This window comes from Manihot esculenta, chromosome 9 (genome assembly GCF_001659605.2).
Source record: "Manihot esculenta cultivar AM560-2 chromosome 9, M.esculenta_v8, whole genome shotgun sequence".
NCBI lineage: Eukaryota > Viridiplantae > Streptophyta > Magnoliopsida > Malpighiales > Euphorbiaceae > Manihot > Manihot esculenta.
In genome coordinates, this window is record NC_035169.2 from 18,002,254 (window position 1) to 18,020,617 (window position 18,364).

Consider the following 18,364-nt stretch of genomic DNA (forward strand, 5'->3'; position numbering starts at 1 on the left):
GAGATTAAGGGGATTCTTGGGGAGTTTAATAGAGTTATTCTTAAGTTAGTTTGGTCCCTCATTTGAGTCTTTCTGTGCTTCACAGACCAGAGGAACCAGAGAGAGCAGCAGTGAGTACTGCTCCAGAGTTTTACTGAACCTGCAGAGTCAGTCCAGACAGCCAGAGGTGAGTGGAACTAAACTTATTACTCGTTTTAATTTGAGACATTAACTGCTTTTAGCATTTTTCATGCATCATGTTAATGCAATAGGTTGATTGCATTAGAATTCACAAAGATGTTGCATTGCATAACTATATTGTTGGTGTGGGTAAATGCTGAATGATCCAGTAGTTCCAGACAGGAAGTCCAGGACCCCATTCTACGGCCTGGCAGGTATAGGAAAGTCCAGGACCCCATTCTACGGCCTGGCAGGTATAGTAAGACCAGGTTTTCGGTTTATGCCTGACAAATGGTAAGTACAGGTGTTATATACACATATACATATACAGGACAGGAAGACCAGGACCCCAGTCTACGGCCTGGCACGGTTTACTGGGACTATGTGGTGACGGGTTTACTTTTGATGTGGATTGTCTGTGATATGACGCATTTCATAAGATCATATTTTAATGACTTATTTTATTGTTCTACTCACTGGGCTATAGAGCTCATCCCACTCCCTTAACCCCAGTTTTGCAGGTTCAGTGTACAGTGTACAGGGGAAGTCCAGAAGAGTACAGAAAGAGAGAAGAGCTTTGTAATAGCTTAGAGTGGACATGTAATAGTAAAGAGATGTACAAGTTGTGTTTTCAGTTAGACTTGTGCTTGCCCTAGTGGTTTGTGTTGTAAATCTTTTGTCATGTACATGATCTGTATATATGTATATGTTTTACAGAGTATGTGAAAAACCAGGCTTAACAGGTATGAAATAACCCATCTAGAGCAAGCTCTAGTCAGGGGTACAGAGTACAGAGATAGTGCATGCACAGGTTAAGCCTTGGTACAAAGAAAATAGTTTTTATTTTCACAGAAAATATATGATCATGTATGAGATTTACAGGTACACAGGGAGTATAGCAGGCTTGCTACGGGTTCTGGCGGCCTTAAGCCGACCTGAATCCTAGCGCCGGTGACGGTCCGTTTTGGGGTCGTTACAATCTTGCTTCGAACCATGTCCTTGTTGGAAGTGTTTGCCTAAGAGGGAACTTAGCACAGAGGGTAAGAGAGTAGAAGTGAAAATGAGAGTAAGTGAAAAAATTAAATAGAATAAACAAATAAAAGCTATAGGGGTGAGAGGTTTGCCCGAGATAATTAAGAATAGTCTCACAGCCTTCAGGTTTTGCAATTTGACCTGTGGTTTGAGCAAATAACTAGACAAATCTTCCCCACTGGGTTGCCTCCCAATAAGTGCCTTGGTTGAAAGTTGTGGGCTGAACATTCCTGATTTTATCAAACCGATGGAAGGGGGCAACCCAGGAAGATGTCTTCAACAACTTGAACTGAAAATCCTTTATAATATGGTTTCAAGCGATGTCCGTTGACTTTAAAAATCTCCCCCGCATCTAACTTCGAATTTCCACAGTTCCATGGGGAAAAATATTTCAACAATGAAAGTTCTTATCCAACGGGATCTCAGATTTTCTGGAAACAGTTTTAAGCATGAATGGAAAAGTAAAACCTTGTTGCCAAAATTGAACTGCTTCTTGGAAATAAAGTTGTCATGTAAAGCTTTAGTCTTGGCCTTGTAATTCTAGGAAGTATTATATGCATCACGCCTTAACTCTTCCAATTCTTGAAGTTGCAACCTCCTATATGAACCTGTCTCATCAATGCTAAGATTGTTGCTTTTAACAGCTCAATAGGCTTTGTGTTCTAGCTCAACAGGTAGGTGACATGCTTTTCTATAAACTAACCAGTATGGGGACATCTCTATAGGTGTCTTGTATGCAGTCTAGTACGCCCATAAAGCACCATCAAGGCACATACTCTAGTCTTTTCTATGTGGGCTTATTGTTTTCTCCAGAATAGCTTTGATTTCTTTGTTGAAAACTTTAGCTTGTCCGTCCATTTGTGGGTGGTATGCAATGGATGTCCTGTGAATTATATGATACTTCTTGAAAAGAGTGTCCATCACCTTGCTGCAGAAGTGTGTTCCTCAATCACGAATAATTGCTTTAGGTATGCCACACTTAGAAAAAATGTAAGTCTTGATAAACTCCACCACTACCTTGGTATCATTAGTTCTGGTTGCTTTGGTTTCTATCCATTTGGACACATAATCTACGGCAAATATTATGTATGTGTATCCGAAGAATGGTGGGAATGGTCCCATGAAGTCAATCTCCCATACGTCAAAAATTTCATAGACCGGAATGGGTGTTTATGTCATTTGGTTTCTGCTGCTCAAATTTTCAAATTGTTGGCACCTAGTACATGACCTGCAAAAAAAAATAAGCATCACAGAATATGTTAGGCCAAAATAAACCGCACTTAAGGATTTTTTTGAGCTTTCTTGCAAGGGCCAAAGTGTCCTCCATAAGCGTGTGAATGATTGAAAGCTAAAACCGAAGTCGTCTCTTATTCTAGAATGCATCTCCTAATCACATGGTCAGAGTAATGCTTCCATAGGTATGACTCATCCCATACATAAATACTTGGAATCGTTCTTCACTTTATTTTTCTTGTGTCTGGAAATTTCTGTGGGAAAATCGTTGGTGGCCAGGTAGTTGACTATATCGGCATACTAGAGGGTAGATGGCTGGACAACAAGCAGTTGCTTATCGGGAAATTCATCATTGATTGGGCATGACTTCGGTCCTGTGGGGAAGCGACTTAGGCGGTCAGCCACTAGATTTTCTCTCCCTTTCTTATCTCGAATTTTCAGATTAAATTCTTGTAAGAGTAGTATCTAATGGATGAGCCTTGGTTCTGCCTCTTTCTTTTTTATCAAGTATCGTAACGTTGCATGGTTAAAATAGACAATTACTTTTGTGCCTAGAAGGTAAGAACAAAACTTTTCTTGAGCAAATACTACAGCTAAGAGTTCTTTTCAGTTGTGGAATAATTGCACTATGCATTGTCGAGGGTACGGGAGGCATAGTGTATAAAATGAGGAACATTGCCAACCTGTTACCCTAATACTGCCCCTACAACATAGTTGCTGGCGTCACACATTGTAACGACCCGGAAACCGGTACCCCTCTGTAACGGCCCGAACCATCACTGGCACTAGGATCCAGATCGGCTTAAGGCCGCCGGGACCCGTAGTAAGCCGACTATACTCTCTGTGTACCTGATAAATCCCATACATGATATAAAACGACTTAACAATCCTGTAAAACTCTGTAGGCTTAACTACTGCTACTCAGATATGTCAATCTGAAAGGGCTCTCAGGGCCTATACCAGGGACTACCATCTCTGTGGTTCAAGGGATTGAAACCCTTTTCATCTGTAACACATCCCATTGGTATCTCATCAAAGCCATACGTTAAGCCCAACTCACACATTTCTCATCAAGAAACGTAAAACAGGATGCATGTACAAAGGGATTAATCATACATCACACTACAGCAATGACACTAGGGAAAGCACTTAGTCTATCCAGTATATGACTGTACATATCAATATATTACAACTAGTCTTATAATTACATCATGTCCACTATTCTATTACAAACATACATTCATGCATATCCTTCCTCTTTACTCTTGCTGACTCTGTCTTCCCATAGCTATCTCAGAACCTGCAAAACTGGGGTTAAGGGAGTGGGATGAGCTACTACAGCCCAGTGAGGAGGAACAATAAAACAATTCATTCATTATATGCTTTCATGGAATGCATCACATCACAAACATATCATCAAAAGGATGAACTTGTCACCAATAGCCCGCTACATACATAATAGTATGTCCGACTGTGCCAGGGGCGATTAGGCCACACCTGGACTTCTCTTAACTGACTCATTTCATAACATGTCCCACTGTGCCAGGGGCGATTAGGCCATCACCTGGACTTCTCTTTTCTCTGATCTGACAGCCCGGCTGTCTACCTTATAGTACCAGGAGCGACCTGGACTATCCAGGAGCGACCTGGTATGGCTATCTCATGCCATATCTCATATGCTCTCATGGTGTCTCAACTGATATCAAGGGCTATGGATCATTCAACATTCATCCACACAAATATCATCTTATGCAATGCAGCATATTCGTGGATTCTAATGCAGCACAACCTAATACATAACATGGCAGTTTATGATGCATGGATCATGCTAGAATCGTGTCATTTCTCAAAATAAAATATTCAGTTTAGTTCCACTCACCTGTAGCCTCTGCTTGGCTAACTCTGGGCTAACTAGCTGGACCAATTCTAACTCTGAAGCAGCTACTACTGCTAAATACCTCGTTTCCTCGGGTCCAACCCTACAATGAAGGACTCAAATGAGGTACCAAACATACTCTATATCACTGATAAACATCTCCCCAAAACCCCTCTAAAATACCTCAAAACAAGCATGCAAAACAAGCAAAGGAAAGCTGGACAGGGCACCTTCGGCAGCACCTTCGGCGGCCGAATGTCTCCTCCAGAGACGAAAGTCAGGCATGTTCGGCGGCCTAACTTGGACTTTCGGCGGCCGAACCTGAGTTCATCCAGAACTCAGTTTCGTGCACAAGGACGCCTGCCAGTCCCTTCATCACCTGCTCAGCCCTCAATACATGCATTTAACCCCTCTAAAACATGCATAAACACTTGAACAAACATAAAGGAGCTTAAAACAACTTAAACTCCAACAAAACAACTAACACAACATATAATCATGCTTTCACCATTAAAACATCAAAACTAACCTAAGCATGCAACTCATGCATACACTTCCATAACCTCTTTAAAAAGCTGTTAAAACTCATTAAAACAAACTTAAAGACGTCCCTTACCTCCTGAAATCAGAAGAGGAACAAGCAAACGCAGCAACTCCTCCTCCAAAGCTTCAAACCCTCACAACTCTTCTTTTCTCTCAAAAACATTCAACTCACTCAAATCACGACCAACCTTCTGCCTAAGCTGATAAAAGCTTGCAGATGAGTCATGGGAGACGTGGCCTAACCTCTGGTCATGATCTGGAGGTGAACACCTGGCCAAACCACGGACTGAGGAGCATGCACAACTAACCGACCACCTCAGCTTCGGCTGCCGAAACTGCATGCAAAACCATGCAACTTTCGGGGGCCGAACATCACCTTCGGGGGCCGAACATTGGGCACTTTCGGCGGCCGAACTTAACCTTCGGGGGCCGAACATGACAGAAACTCCTTTGGCCAATTCTCCACAAAACTTAATTCGTTTTCACTCTAAACCTTTAAAATACTTGAAAATATTTTAGAAAACCTTTCTCTTACCCTTCTAGAAACCTCTGACATCCTCGAATTCCACCGGACGGTAGAAATTCCGATGTCTTGAATCTGTCGGGTATTACATTCTTCCTCCCTTTAAGAACATTCGTCCTCGAATGTTCACACAACAAACACATATGCAAATAAGCAATTAAGGAAAGTCTAACACTTTCCTCTGCAAAGAGACACAGAGATTACTGACGGAAACCCTCTCGGGTTCTCTATACTTCCTAACTCTGTTGACCTTTAACTGCTTAATCTGTGTCTATACTCTACACTGATTGCGTCTCACTGTGTCCAGTACCCAACTGACTTGGTTCTTTCATCTGATTACTGACTTTTCTCTTTCTTTGACTTTTCTCACCTGTAGTCACACTAGTCTGGTTACACTAACCGTTACTTCGCTTTACTCAACCCAGTCAGAGGAGCCATACCTCTAAGGAAAAACTAGATGCCTTGCCTATAGCGTCAATGCTCCTGACTTTAAAACAAAAACGTCTTATGACACCTCATAATCATACGGACATGCCCCGAAACTGAACTTATGCACTTGGCCTCTATGCCATGTTCTCTTAGAATCTACACCATTTAGTAGATCATGGGCATGCTTCTCTGTTTTTCTGAACTATTCTACATTTTTTTTTGCTGCGCACTCTGCTCCTTGCCCACCTTTCTTTTTCTTTCCTATACTGGTTTTTGTTTTCTTTAACTCTCTTTCTAACTCTCAATATTTAGTTCTCACCTCTAAGATCTATCGTGGAGGATACACAGTTCCTCCTCGTTGTCTCCACAGAGCATCAATCCTGTGTGGGAACACCTGTCCTTGGTAGTGATTTTGTTCAACTGCTTACAGTCGTTACAAAATCTCAAGGTTTCATCCTTCGTTTCTCACACTGACACTGGAACATTCCAGATTGAGGTACTAAGTCGAATGTAACCTTTCTCTACCAAGCTTTCCTATCATACTCTGATCATGCTCTCTCTCTCTCTGTAGGTGCCATCCTGTAGGGTAGAAGGAAAGAAATGGTTCCGCGTCCAGACACCACTTCTATTCCATACTCTGACTCCCTGACAGATGGTAAACCTGACAGCTCATCTGGGAAACCATCTAGAACTTACTAACTACGGGTATTGAGGCTAATTCCCCGATCTGACTACTAAACTCACTCACACGAGCTAGAACCCTCTGATAACCTTTCCTGTGTACCTATGAGCCTGCTGGGCTGACCTCAAACCTCTAGGCACCTATACTCTGTCCCTTCTAAGGACTCTCTATGATCCATCCTAGCCTCTGAACTCTGAACTCTCCTACCTTGTCTCTGTAGACACAGGTAGTACAATGAGTAAGTAGCTAATCCGCCCTAGAATGACATCAAATAGTCAACTCTAGAACCATAAGGTCAGCTGGATAGCTTCTACTCATTACAACTCTAAACTGATCTGATTAACTGACTCTGCTTCAGATGGATCATACCCGGGTCCATTAACCCAGAGAAAACACTCTAAGCCTAGAAGTCATCAAACCCACTCTAGTAACAGCTCACTAAGCCACAAGGAAGTAAACACATGCGGGTTCAAAACAAACAGCATACACATCCGAACATCCACAAGTGAACATACTTGATGTCACTGTGTTCAATGTGATAGCTTCCGACTGAGTCAGGGTGAAGATCCGAGCTAAAGCTAACGGAACTTCCCTCGGGAATTTACTAATGGAAAAGCTCACCCTTTCCTCTGCCTCAATTACCACCTAATCCCAGACTAAACTGAAATCTCCTCCTGAACTGACTCTTAATCTTACTCTTTTCTTTCTCTGTTCTATTCTCGTTCTCTGTTCTATTCTCGTTTACTTATTCTTCTCTTTTCCTTAATCTGCTCACTTTCACTTACCCTTTTATTTTTTTTTCTTACTCTTCTATTGCTTACTCTATTCTCTGCCTTATGTCTTTTCCTTGAGGGCTGCATTCGGAGATGAGAGATCACTCTCCCTATACCTGGATAAAATCTAAGGCCATAGCATCTCATAGCAACACCCTCGAGCATCTTTCCTAGCTCACTAACCACTAGCTACTATTCATCTGGCTTTTACCATCTCACTTATTCTATTGGTGCCATCCTACTACTGGTGCCATCCTGCAGTAAAGACTAGGGTCTAGACACCATTCCTATCTCTCTCACTCTACTGGTGTCATCCGGCAGAGAAGACGAAGAATGGTTCTGGGTTTAGACGTCAGTCCTATATCCCATTCTAGTCTCTTAGCAGGTGGTAAACCTGACGGCTTGTCTGGGTCAAAATCCAAAACTTTTCTTTGACTGCGGGCATTCAACCTGGTTCCCCTCCTAATCTGACGAATTGCTATACTCTGACATAAGCACGAAACCTCTCCTGAACAGTTTCAGAGTCTATAGGGCTGATATCAAATTCCAGGCTTCTCTATACTGTCCCCTCAACAAACTACCTGTGATCCATCCTGATCTCTAAGCCTGACTACTCTGCCTATCAATAGCAGTACTATGAGTAGCTAGCCCATCCACCCCTAGAATGACGTCAAACAGTCATTCTAGAACCACTAGGTCAGCTGGAAGGCACCTACTCAAAACTCACACTAAACGCTACTGACAGATTAACTCTGCCACTGATGGATCACATTGGGTCTAGTGACTCAAAGAGGACATTTGAATCCCAGAAGCTAACAAACCCCTACTCTCTGTGACTCTCAAAGCCCTAAGGAAAGCGAAACATCAGAGTCTCTAATAACAGACACATCAAAATATATGGAAGTGAAAAGTACCTGTCACCGCCATGTCTGATGTGTAGGCCTCTTGCTGTGTCAAAGCCAAGATCCGTGCTGGTACTGATGGACCTTCATCTGGGGAACTTGTGGAAGAAGGAGTGATCTCGCTCCCTCTGCCTCTGCCCAAAGTCATAGCTAGAGCTCCTAGTTGAGTCACTCTATCTGAGGCTGTCTGCTGGGACTGTGTTATCAAAGTCGCGGTGGAACACTCACGTGCTATGTGCCCCTCCTGTCCGCACCTAAAACATGCTGTTGTCCCTACTAAACAGACTCCCTTGTGCGGCCTACCGCACCTCGGACATTTGGAGTTTTTCAAACCAGAGCTCGATCCCTCACCTATTCCCAGACCAGACTTGATCTGCTTCCAGAACTTGTTCTTCTTTGATCGTCTGAGGCCTCTTCCCCCCTTCTTCCTTTCTATCCCAGCCTCGTGCAGAGGGGAGAGATTCACATCACTTGTCCCTGCACGTTTGGCACTAGCTTCTCTCTTCTGTGCCATATCTACTATATCATGGAACCTCTTCCTTGTGCTATCTGGAAAAGCCCCTTCAGCAAACTCTGTTGCAAACTGCTCCCAGGATAAGCTTTCTACCCTCGGGTTCACATACTGGTTGAACCATGCCCTTGCCTTTTCACATTTCAATGTGACCCCTGCCATCTGAATGGCGCTACGCTCACTGGCTCCCAACTCCTCAGTTATCATCTTGACCCTGCTGAGATACTCAAAAGGGTCATCACCAGTCTCAAACTTGGGAACATCTAACCGCAAATAGTCTGTCATCTGTACCCTACTTCCTCCAGGTGAACTAGGCTTAGGTATTTGGACAACTGGGGCTACTGGTTCTACTGGTGGTGGAGGATGTGTAACATTTTCTGGATTACGGTTGCCTGAACCTGGATAACCAAAGAAAGGTGGAAACATAGCATACTGTGGATGTAACGGTGGATATGGCAGGTAAAAAGAAGGATAAGGCATCAAGGTAGGATATGGATGATAACTAGGAAACTCCGATGTACCTCTCATCGGGTACTCTGCCCCCCACTGGTAGGGTGGATACTGAGGTGGAACAAATCTCGAGGCCTGAGTGCCTCCTTGAGACTCACCCATATCTCCTCCTAACCTGCTCCTGCCAAAGCTACCATCTCTGCTCTGCACATCCTCCTCTAGGACTCTCCTAAACCCTGACATACCACTCTGCACAACTCCCCTTCTACTCTCATCACTAGACCTTCTAGGGTCCCTTGATGTACCTTCTCTGCTTAAACTATCTGCTGTTGCCTTTTGCAGAACTGGGAGATGAGCATCCATGTCCTCATCCTCCGACGGAGCTCCAGTCAATCTCGCAGATTGACGAGTTCCTCTCATCCTGCCTCTGAAAATCACAACATCACACACAATATCATCAAATGATCCATGTGAAAACACATGAATCCTTAACACATATCAAACATATCAATAATGCACATGCAACTCATCATGGCATTTCACATCATCATGCAAGACAGGACTCCACATCCTATCCTAGTGGACATGATTGTACCTATTGTGCTTTCCTTCCTATACAAGACAACACCTCTTTCCGGTGTGGACTATCCCAACACACCGTACTCTTGAGGCCCTATGCTCTGATACCAATCTGTAACGACCCGGAAACCGGTACCCCTCTGTAACGGCCCGAACCATCACTGGCACTAGGATCCAGATCGGCTTAAGGCCGCCGGGACCCGTAGTAAGCCGACTATACTCTCTGTGTACCTGATAAATCCCATACATGATATAAAACGACTTAACAATCCTGTAAAACTCTGTAGGCTTAACTACTGCTACTCAGATATGTCAATCTGAAAGGGCCCTCAGGGCCTATACCAGGGACTACCATCTCTGTGGTTCAAGGGATTGAAACCCTTTTCATCTGTAACACATCCCATTGGTATCTCATCAAAGCCATACGTTAAGCCCAACTCACACATTTCTCATCAAGAAACGTAAAACAGGATGCATGTACAAAGGGATTAATCATACATCACACTACAGCAATGACACTAGGGAAAGCACTTAGTCTATCCAGTATATGACTGTACATATCAATATATTACAACTAGTCTTATAATTACATCATGTCCACTATTCTATTACAAACATACATTCATGCATATCCTTCCTCTTTACTCTTGCTGACTCTGTCTTCCCATAGCTATCTCAGAACCTGCAAAACTGGGGTTAAGGGAGTGGGATGAGCTACTACAGCCCAGTGAGGAGGAACAATAAAACAATTCATTCATTATATGCTTTCATGGAATGCATCACATCACAAACATATCATCAAAAGGATGAACTTGTCACCAATAGCCCGCTACATACATAATAGTATGTCCGACTGTGCCAGGGGCGATTAGGCCACACCTGGACTTCTCTTAACTGACTCATATCATAACATGTCCCACTGTGCCAGGGGCGATTAGGCCATCACCTGGACTTCTCTTTTCTCTGATCTGACAGCCCGGCTGTCTACCTTATAGTACCAGGAGCGACCTGGACTATCCAGGAGCGACCTGGTATGGCTATCTCATGCCATATCTCATATGCTCTCATGGTGTCTCAACTGATATCAAGGGCTATGGATCATTCAACATTCATCCACACAAATATCATCTTATGCAATGCAGCATATTCGTGGATTCTAATGCAGCACAACCTAATACATAACATGGCAGTTTATGATGCATGGATCATGCTAGAATCGTGTCATTTCTCAAAATAAAATATTCAGTTTAGTTCCACTCACCTGTAGCCTCTGCTTGGCTAACTCTGGGCTAACTAGCTGGACCAATTCTAACTCTGAAGCAGCTACTACTGCTAAATACCTCGTTTCCTCGGGTCCAACCCTACAATGAAGGACTCAAATGAGGTACCAAACATACTCTATATCACTGATAAACATCTCCCCAAAACCCCTCTAAAATACCTCAAAACAAGCATGCAAAACAAGCAAAGGAAAGCTGGACAGGGCACCTTCGGCAGCACCTTCGGCGGCCGAATGTCTCCTCCAGAGACGAAAGTCAGGCATGTTCGGCGGCCTAACTTGGACTTTCGGCGGCCGAACCTGAGTTCATCCAGAACTCAGTTTCGTGCACAAGGACGCCTGCCAGTCCCTTCATCACCTGCTCAGCCCTCAATACATGCATTTAACCCCTCTAAAACATGCATAAACACTTGAACAAACATAAAGGAGCTTAAAACAACTTAAACTCCAACAAAACAACTAACACAACATATAATCATGCTTTCACCATTAAAACATCAAAACTAACCTAAGCATGCAACTCATGCATACACTTCCATAACCTCTTTAAAAAGCTGTTAAAACTCATTAAAACAAACTTAAAGACGTCCCTTACCTCCTGAAATCAGAAGAGGAACAAGCAAACGCAGCAACTCCTCCTCCAAAGCTTCAAACCCTCACAACTCTTCTTTTCTCTCAAAAACATTCAACTCACTCAAATCACGACCAACCTTCTGCCTAAGCTGATAAAAGCTTGCAGATGAGTCATGGGAGACGTGGCCTAACCTCTGGTCATGATCTGGAGGTGAACACCTGGCCAAACCACGGACTGAGGAGCATGCACAACTAACCGACCACCTCAGCTTCGGCTGCCGAAACTGCATGCAAAACCATGCAACTTTCGGGGGCCGAACATCACCTTCGGGGGCCGAACATTGGGCACTTTCGGCGGCCGAACTTAACCTTCGGGGGCCGAACATGACAGAAACTCCTTTGGCCAATTCTCCACAAAACTTAATTCGTTTTCACTCTAAACCTTTAAAATACTTGAAAATATTTTAGAAAACCTTTCTCTTACCCTTCTAGAAACCTCTGACATCCTCGAATTCCACCGGACGGTAGAAATTCCGATGTCTTGAATCTGTCGGTTATTACACACATAATCTCAAAGGGAAAATCCCTGTTAGGAGTTTGGATGATGGGGGCTATTACGAGCATCTCCTTGATCAAATCAAAAATTGTCCTGCACTTTTCATCAAAATCGAAGGTTACCTCCTGCTAAAGTAGTTTGCATAATGGCTGTATCCTTGATGAATCTTCTATAGAATCCTGCATGGCCAAGGAAATAATAAATTTCTCATATATTTTTGGGATAAGACAAACTCTTTATTATATCGACTTTAGCTTTGTCAAATTCTATTCCCTTGACAGAAAACAATGTGTCCTAAAATCAAACCTTGGTTAACCATGAAGTGATATTTTTCATAGTTAAGAACCAGATTTGATTCTAGGCACCTTTTAAGAATCTTCTCTAAATTAGAAATGCATGCATCAAAAGAGTTACCATACATAGTGAAATCGTTCGTGAAAACTTCAATGATGTTCTCCATATAGTTAGAAAATATGCTCATCAAGCATCAGTGAAAAGTAGCTGGAACATTGCATAAGCCGAATGACATTCTTCTAAATGCAAAAATACTAAAGTGACAAGTGAATGTGGTCTTTTTTTAGTCTTCTGGGACAACTAGGATATGTTAAAACGCTAAATACCCATCTAAGTAACAGTAGTGTGATTTGCCCGCTGCCCTTTCAAGCATTTGATTAATGAAGGGCAAACAGAAGTGATCTTTCCTGGTTGCTGCATTTAGTTTCCTATAGTTCATGTATACCCTCCATCCATTTTGTACTAAAGTGGGCATAAGCTCTCCTTCAGTGTTTTGAACAATGGTGATTCCTGTTTTCTTTGGGACTACATAAATAGGGCTCACCCACTGGCTATTAGAGATTGCGTAAATGACGTAGACATCTAGAAGCTTGACTATCTATTTCTTGGCAACTTCCACCGTTGGTGGGTTTAACCTTCTATGGGCATCTCGAGCAGGCATGCAGTTCTATTCCATAAGAATTATGTGCATGCATATTGACAGGGATATCCCCTTTATGTCTGCTATTGTCCACCTTATAGCTTCCTTGTGTCTCTTTAACACTTGTATGAGGCTCTCTTTCTCGTGGTGGCTTAGTTGTTTGACACTATAACAAGTAGTTTCCTATCAGTCCCTAAATAGACATATGAAAATATGACTTGGCAGAGACTTCGGTTCAAGCTCTGGAGCTTTCTGAACTGATGGTGGCAATTTGGCATTTGATTTAGGTAAATCATTAGGCAAACCGTCATGGATATGGTCTTTTGTACACTCCAGATTGCATATTGTCTCCCATATTTATACTTCTGCAATGTTTTCCTGCCCTCTTCATTCCCTAAACTAATGCTTTTGCATAGAACAATGTTGAGCTTGTTATCATGATTTAATTTAAATACCTCTTGATTTAAGCCATCAATAACATCTAAATCATATATAAGATTCATACACATCTATTTTTGTTCTGATGGTGGTAAAAAATTTTAAAAGAATTTATTAAGTAATTTTTTTATTAATTTTAATTTTTAAATTTAAAAAAATTAATTAATTAATTTTATCAAAATTATATTAACTAATCTTTTTACATTGAAAGTTTTTAAATTTTTTTATAATATTTAATAATTAAAATTATTAGATAAATTAATTAATAAATTTTTTAAAAAATTTTAATATATTTTTTAAATTAAAAAATTAAATAATAATTTTTTTTTATAAATTAAATAGTTTTTTTTTTTCCTTTTTAAATTTGGTGCACCCATTTCTTTCTTATGGCAAGGAAAAAGAAAAAACTCTGCTTTACTTTATCTGGTCTCTTCTCATCTCATCTCATCTCTCTGCGTTACAAATGTTGTTCTCTGGAAGCATCTTCACATGCATCCCACCATCTGTCCATTTCCCCAACTGAATCAACACCCACTGAAAACCTAATTAATTTTCGTTTCCTACCATCTCCTTCTTTCTTTCACCTTCCCTTTCCTCTCGGCCAAACACTCACAGAAAGAGAAAAAAAAAATGTCCAAAATCCCTCACGATATCATCAACGACATTCTCCTTCAGCTTCCTGTCAAGGCTCTTCTCCGCTTTCGATGCCTATCCAGACCTCTATGCTCAATAATTGATGGCCCCAAATTCATTAACCATCATCTCGCCCATTCACTCCACACCAGATCTCATCTGTCTCTCATCCTCCGAGATTGGAATATCTATACCCTAGATTTCGATTCCCTCGACGCTGCTGCTGCTGCTTCTGTTGTTGCCTCCGCGGAATCGCTCGACCACCCTTTACATGTGGGCGGCGGGACTGAAATTGTTGGTTCGTGTAATGGGTTGGTTGCATTGAGAAATTCTGAGCGAGATCTAGCCTTGTATAACCCCTCAACCAGAAAGTTGAAAAGAGTGCCAGTTTCAGAGATTTATCCGCCTGATAGGTTTTTGAAAACTGGGTATGTGTTTTATGGCTTCGGTTATGATTCTATTAATGAAGATTATAAGCTAGTTAGAATGGTTACTTTTGTTGGGGATGATGATAGGTGTGAGACTTTTGATCACGATTATGAGGTCAAGATTTATAGTTTGAAGAGGGACTCGTGGAAGAAAATAAAGGGTTTGCCTTATTATCTTAGATTCCTGCATAAACCATTTTACCAGGTTCTGCATAGGAGAGGATATGGGGTTTTTGCTTCTAATGCTTTGCATTGGGCTCTGCCACACTGGCCGGAATTGGGTGTGAAGAATTCCATTATCGCATTTGATATTGTGGCTGAGATGTTCCATCAAGTGCCTCAGCCTGACTATCACAAGGACCAGTTAAATTTTCAGGTTGATGTTGAGGTCTTGGATGGGACTTTGTGTTTGATGTGTAATTATGAACACGTTTATGTGGATTTATGGGTAATGCGGGAGTATGGAGTAAAGGAATCCTGGATCAAGCTTTTCTCATTTCGAGCAACTAAATCCATTAGTTCTTTTATGTTTTTGAGGCCTTTGGCTTATTCAAAAGATGGGGATAAGATGCTATTAGAAGTGAATGATCAAAAGCTTGTATGGTATGATTTGAATAGGAAAACTGTGAGGACTGTAAAGATTAGGGGCGGTCCGAAGTCTTTTGGTGCAGAAATGTATGTGGGAAGCCTTGTTCCACTGGGTAATGGTAATGAGGAGGAAGAGAAGAAGCAAGCACTGGAGATGGAAAAGAGAAAGACAAATACCCAGAAAATGTAAAGTAGCATCAACATATTCCTTTAGTTTTCTTCTCTATCTTCTATTATTTATTCTTTTACTAATTTGCTTTCTATCTTGATTTTTAATTGGATGAGAAGTAAATGTGTAGGGTGATTTTGCTTATCTATTAATACTGGAGAATGTTGTTCGCAGGAATGATTTCTTATCTGTTGGGTTCAAACTGAAGTTATAAACAATTGAGCAAGCTCAGTGCAGGATGAAAACCAAGTTGAATGGGGTAAACTTGTAAGTATCATAGCACTTTAATAAGATCTGCAATTCAATTTGGTCTTTGACACACACACGCACACGCACACACACACGCACACGCACACGCACACGCACACACATATACAGCCAAATGCGTTTTCCCTTCATACTCAGGAAATTATTTTTAATTAATTAATTTTTTTTTCCTTCCCCCTTAGGGTTGATGCTGGAGAAGGAACTTGAAGATATGAAGTCTTATGTAGATAGCGGGAAAATGCCTTTCTATAATGTCCATCAACCTTTGGTTAGAAGAAATTTTCACAAGGTTAGATATGGTTTTATCGAGGACATGTCTCTGTCCATCGGTCCATAACAAGCATGAATACTGAATGAACACCTCAGAACTGATGTAAGAAGTTTCTTTTTTTGTTTTTTTCCCTGATACAAAATAAAGTCGGTCCTTAACATGGTTGAAATCTCTGAGCTTATTGACCATGGAAAAAATTGATTTTTTTTGGTTTCGTCGAGCAAGATTGGTCATTGACCATTCCCTTGCTGCAAAATTCCATTCCATGTTTTTTTTTTACCATAATATATATTTGGCTGAATAATATTTTCTACGTGGAAATTGTAGTCCACTGAAAATATTTTTCAAAAAATAATTTGCTTTTCATCATTTCATTATAATATAAAAAAATAAAGGTGTCAATAGATTTATGTATAGCAGAGTATCTTTTTTCTTTCGCTGAACATAAAATTAAGTGGCGGTTCAAAGCTAAAAAAAAAAAAAAATGCATAATTAAGACTCCATATATTTATAAAAACAGTTTGGGTATGAGAAAATAGTTTTTTTGTAATATTGCAGCTCATATATATATATATATATATATATATATATATATATATATATATATAATCTTGTAATATATAAAATTTGTAATATTATATCGTTTTTAACATAAATTAAAACAGTTTCACATTTAATTTCTTTATCTATTTTAATTGATTTAATTATTATTTTTGTAATCTCAATAATAATTATATGGAGAATTATTATTTAATTAAAATGTCTTTCAAATTTTAAAATTTTTAATAATTAGTAATTCTGTTAAGTTTGGTTATTAATTTTAAAAGAAATTTCATTTAAAATGCCTTCATTGAAGGGATTCATTATTTCATATTTTTATTAAATTAAAAGGTTAATTTATAATTTTTTTCTTGTATAATAGCATTAAAAAATTGAATTATTTAATATTTAAAATTAATGAATAATTAATTAATATTTAAGAATGTTATAACCTCTTTTTGTAAAATTAATCAAAATAGAAGTGAATAGTGAGTTTTTTATATTATAAAAATTAAATAATAAATTATTTTACTTATATATAAAATTTAGTATTTTATATTAAATATTTTGTTAAAATTATTAAATTATAATTGATTTCAATTATTTAAAATTTTTTTATCATACTATAATTAGAGTTGTATTAAAAGGAAACTGATATGAGATTTTAAATTTAAAAATTTTGATCAAGTCTAAAGCCCATAAATCAAAAGAATTCACATTCAAAATCTTCTCTCTTTTTTACATTGAATTTTCTCCTTTGCATTGAATTTACTCAGGCTTGGAAAGCCCAATACAGTAAAAGATCACAGCCAATTCAGAAACTTCGGCCTACCGAACCATTCAGACACTCACTCCTACGGGCGAAGACTGCACATGTAGCACGCAGGTGGCACCACCACCATTAAACTCGATAAGCGATCACCGACTTCATAGCCTCACCTACTTCATAGCCCCACTGGTTATAGGGATGAAATATACCAGAAAGCTCATGCAAGTTGATGAAAATAAATCCATCCCAACCAATACATTCATTGTTCTCATCAAAATAGAAACATCACCAGAATATACAAATCTTTCGATCAAAGCAATAAATCCATCACAATCAATACATGCATTGCTCCGATCAAAATAGAAACATTAATGGAACATACAAATCTTTGATCACAAATCTTTCGATCAATTAATGGAACATACAAATCTTTGATCACAAATCTTTCGATCAAAGCAAGAAGACAAGAGGGATCAAATCAAAGAGAAAGTAGCTACGATTAGTGGAAAGCTGAAATTACAAATTTTTAATCACAAATCTTTCGATCAAAGCAAGAAGACGAGAGGGATCAAATCGAAGAGAAAGTAGCTACGATTAGTGGAAAGTAGATTTCAGCGAGCACGATTAATGGAAAGTAGTTTTATGCTAACAAAAAAAATAAAAAAGAAAAAAGAGAAAGGAATGAAATATAACCCTAGAGATAAAGTGTCTACAGGCTATAAGGCGTCTACGGCCATCAAAAAGAATTGGTCTATGGCCATATTAGTCTCGCAGAGCTATGGTGCTGCCTTTAGGAACATATACCATGTTCGGTGCGGAGTAATCACCAGCTCTTTGTCATCGACAACACTGACACTCCGAGTAGGCTAAAATCAAATATCACAATAAAAAATCGAAACTATTTCAAAACCAGAATAAAATTCAACTCGAACAAAAATCATAACAAACAAATTTTAGAAGGGCGACCTTCACTTTCAATGAAGGAGTCCCACAAAGTCTCAGTTTCTCCTCTCTTTCTTTTTGTGTTGTCCCTTTACTTCGAGTTTAATTTTTTTTATTAAACATTAGTAATGCATTAGAAAGGTTCATAAAATAAGAATACATTAGATAATAAACATAATCAGCAAACCGAAAATCAAATTAAACTTTTCATTTTTGGCCATACAAAAAAAAAATCTTGACGGAGAAGAAAAATCTCTGAGCTTTTTGCCCTATCAAAGTAAAGTA

At 39.8% G+C, this 18,364-nt stretch overlaps 1 protein-coding gene across 1 annotated transcript; it reads left to right on the forward strand.

Moving 5' to 3' along the window:
• The first annotated feature begins 13,857 nt into the window (after positions 1-13,857).
• On the forward strand, positions 13,858-15,997 carry LOC110623119 (F-box protein CPR1). Its single transcript, XM_021768017.2, has 3 exons — positions 13,858-15,307; positions 15,465-15,557; positions 15,740-15,997. The coding sequence occupies exons 1-2, from the start codon at positions 14,103-14,105 to the stop codon at positions 15,502-15,504; spliced, it is 1,245 nt and encodes a 414-aa protein (XP_021623709.1). The 5' UTR covers positions 13,858-14,102; the 3' UTR covers positions 15,505-15,557; positions 15,740-15,997.
• Positions 15,998-18,364: the final 2,367 nt, after the last annotated feature.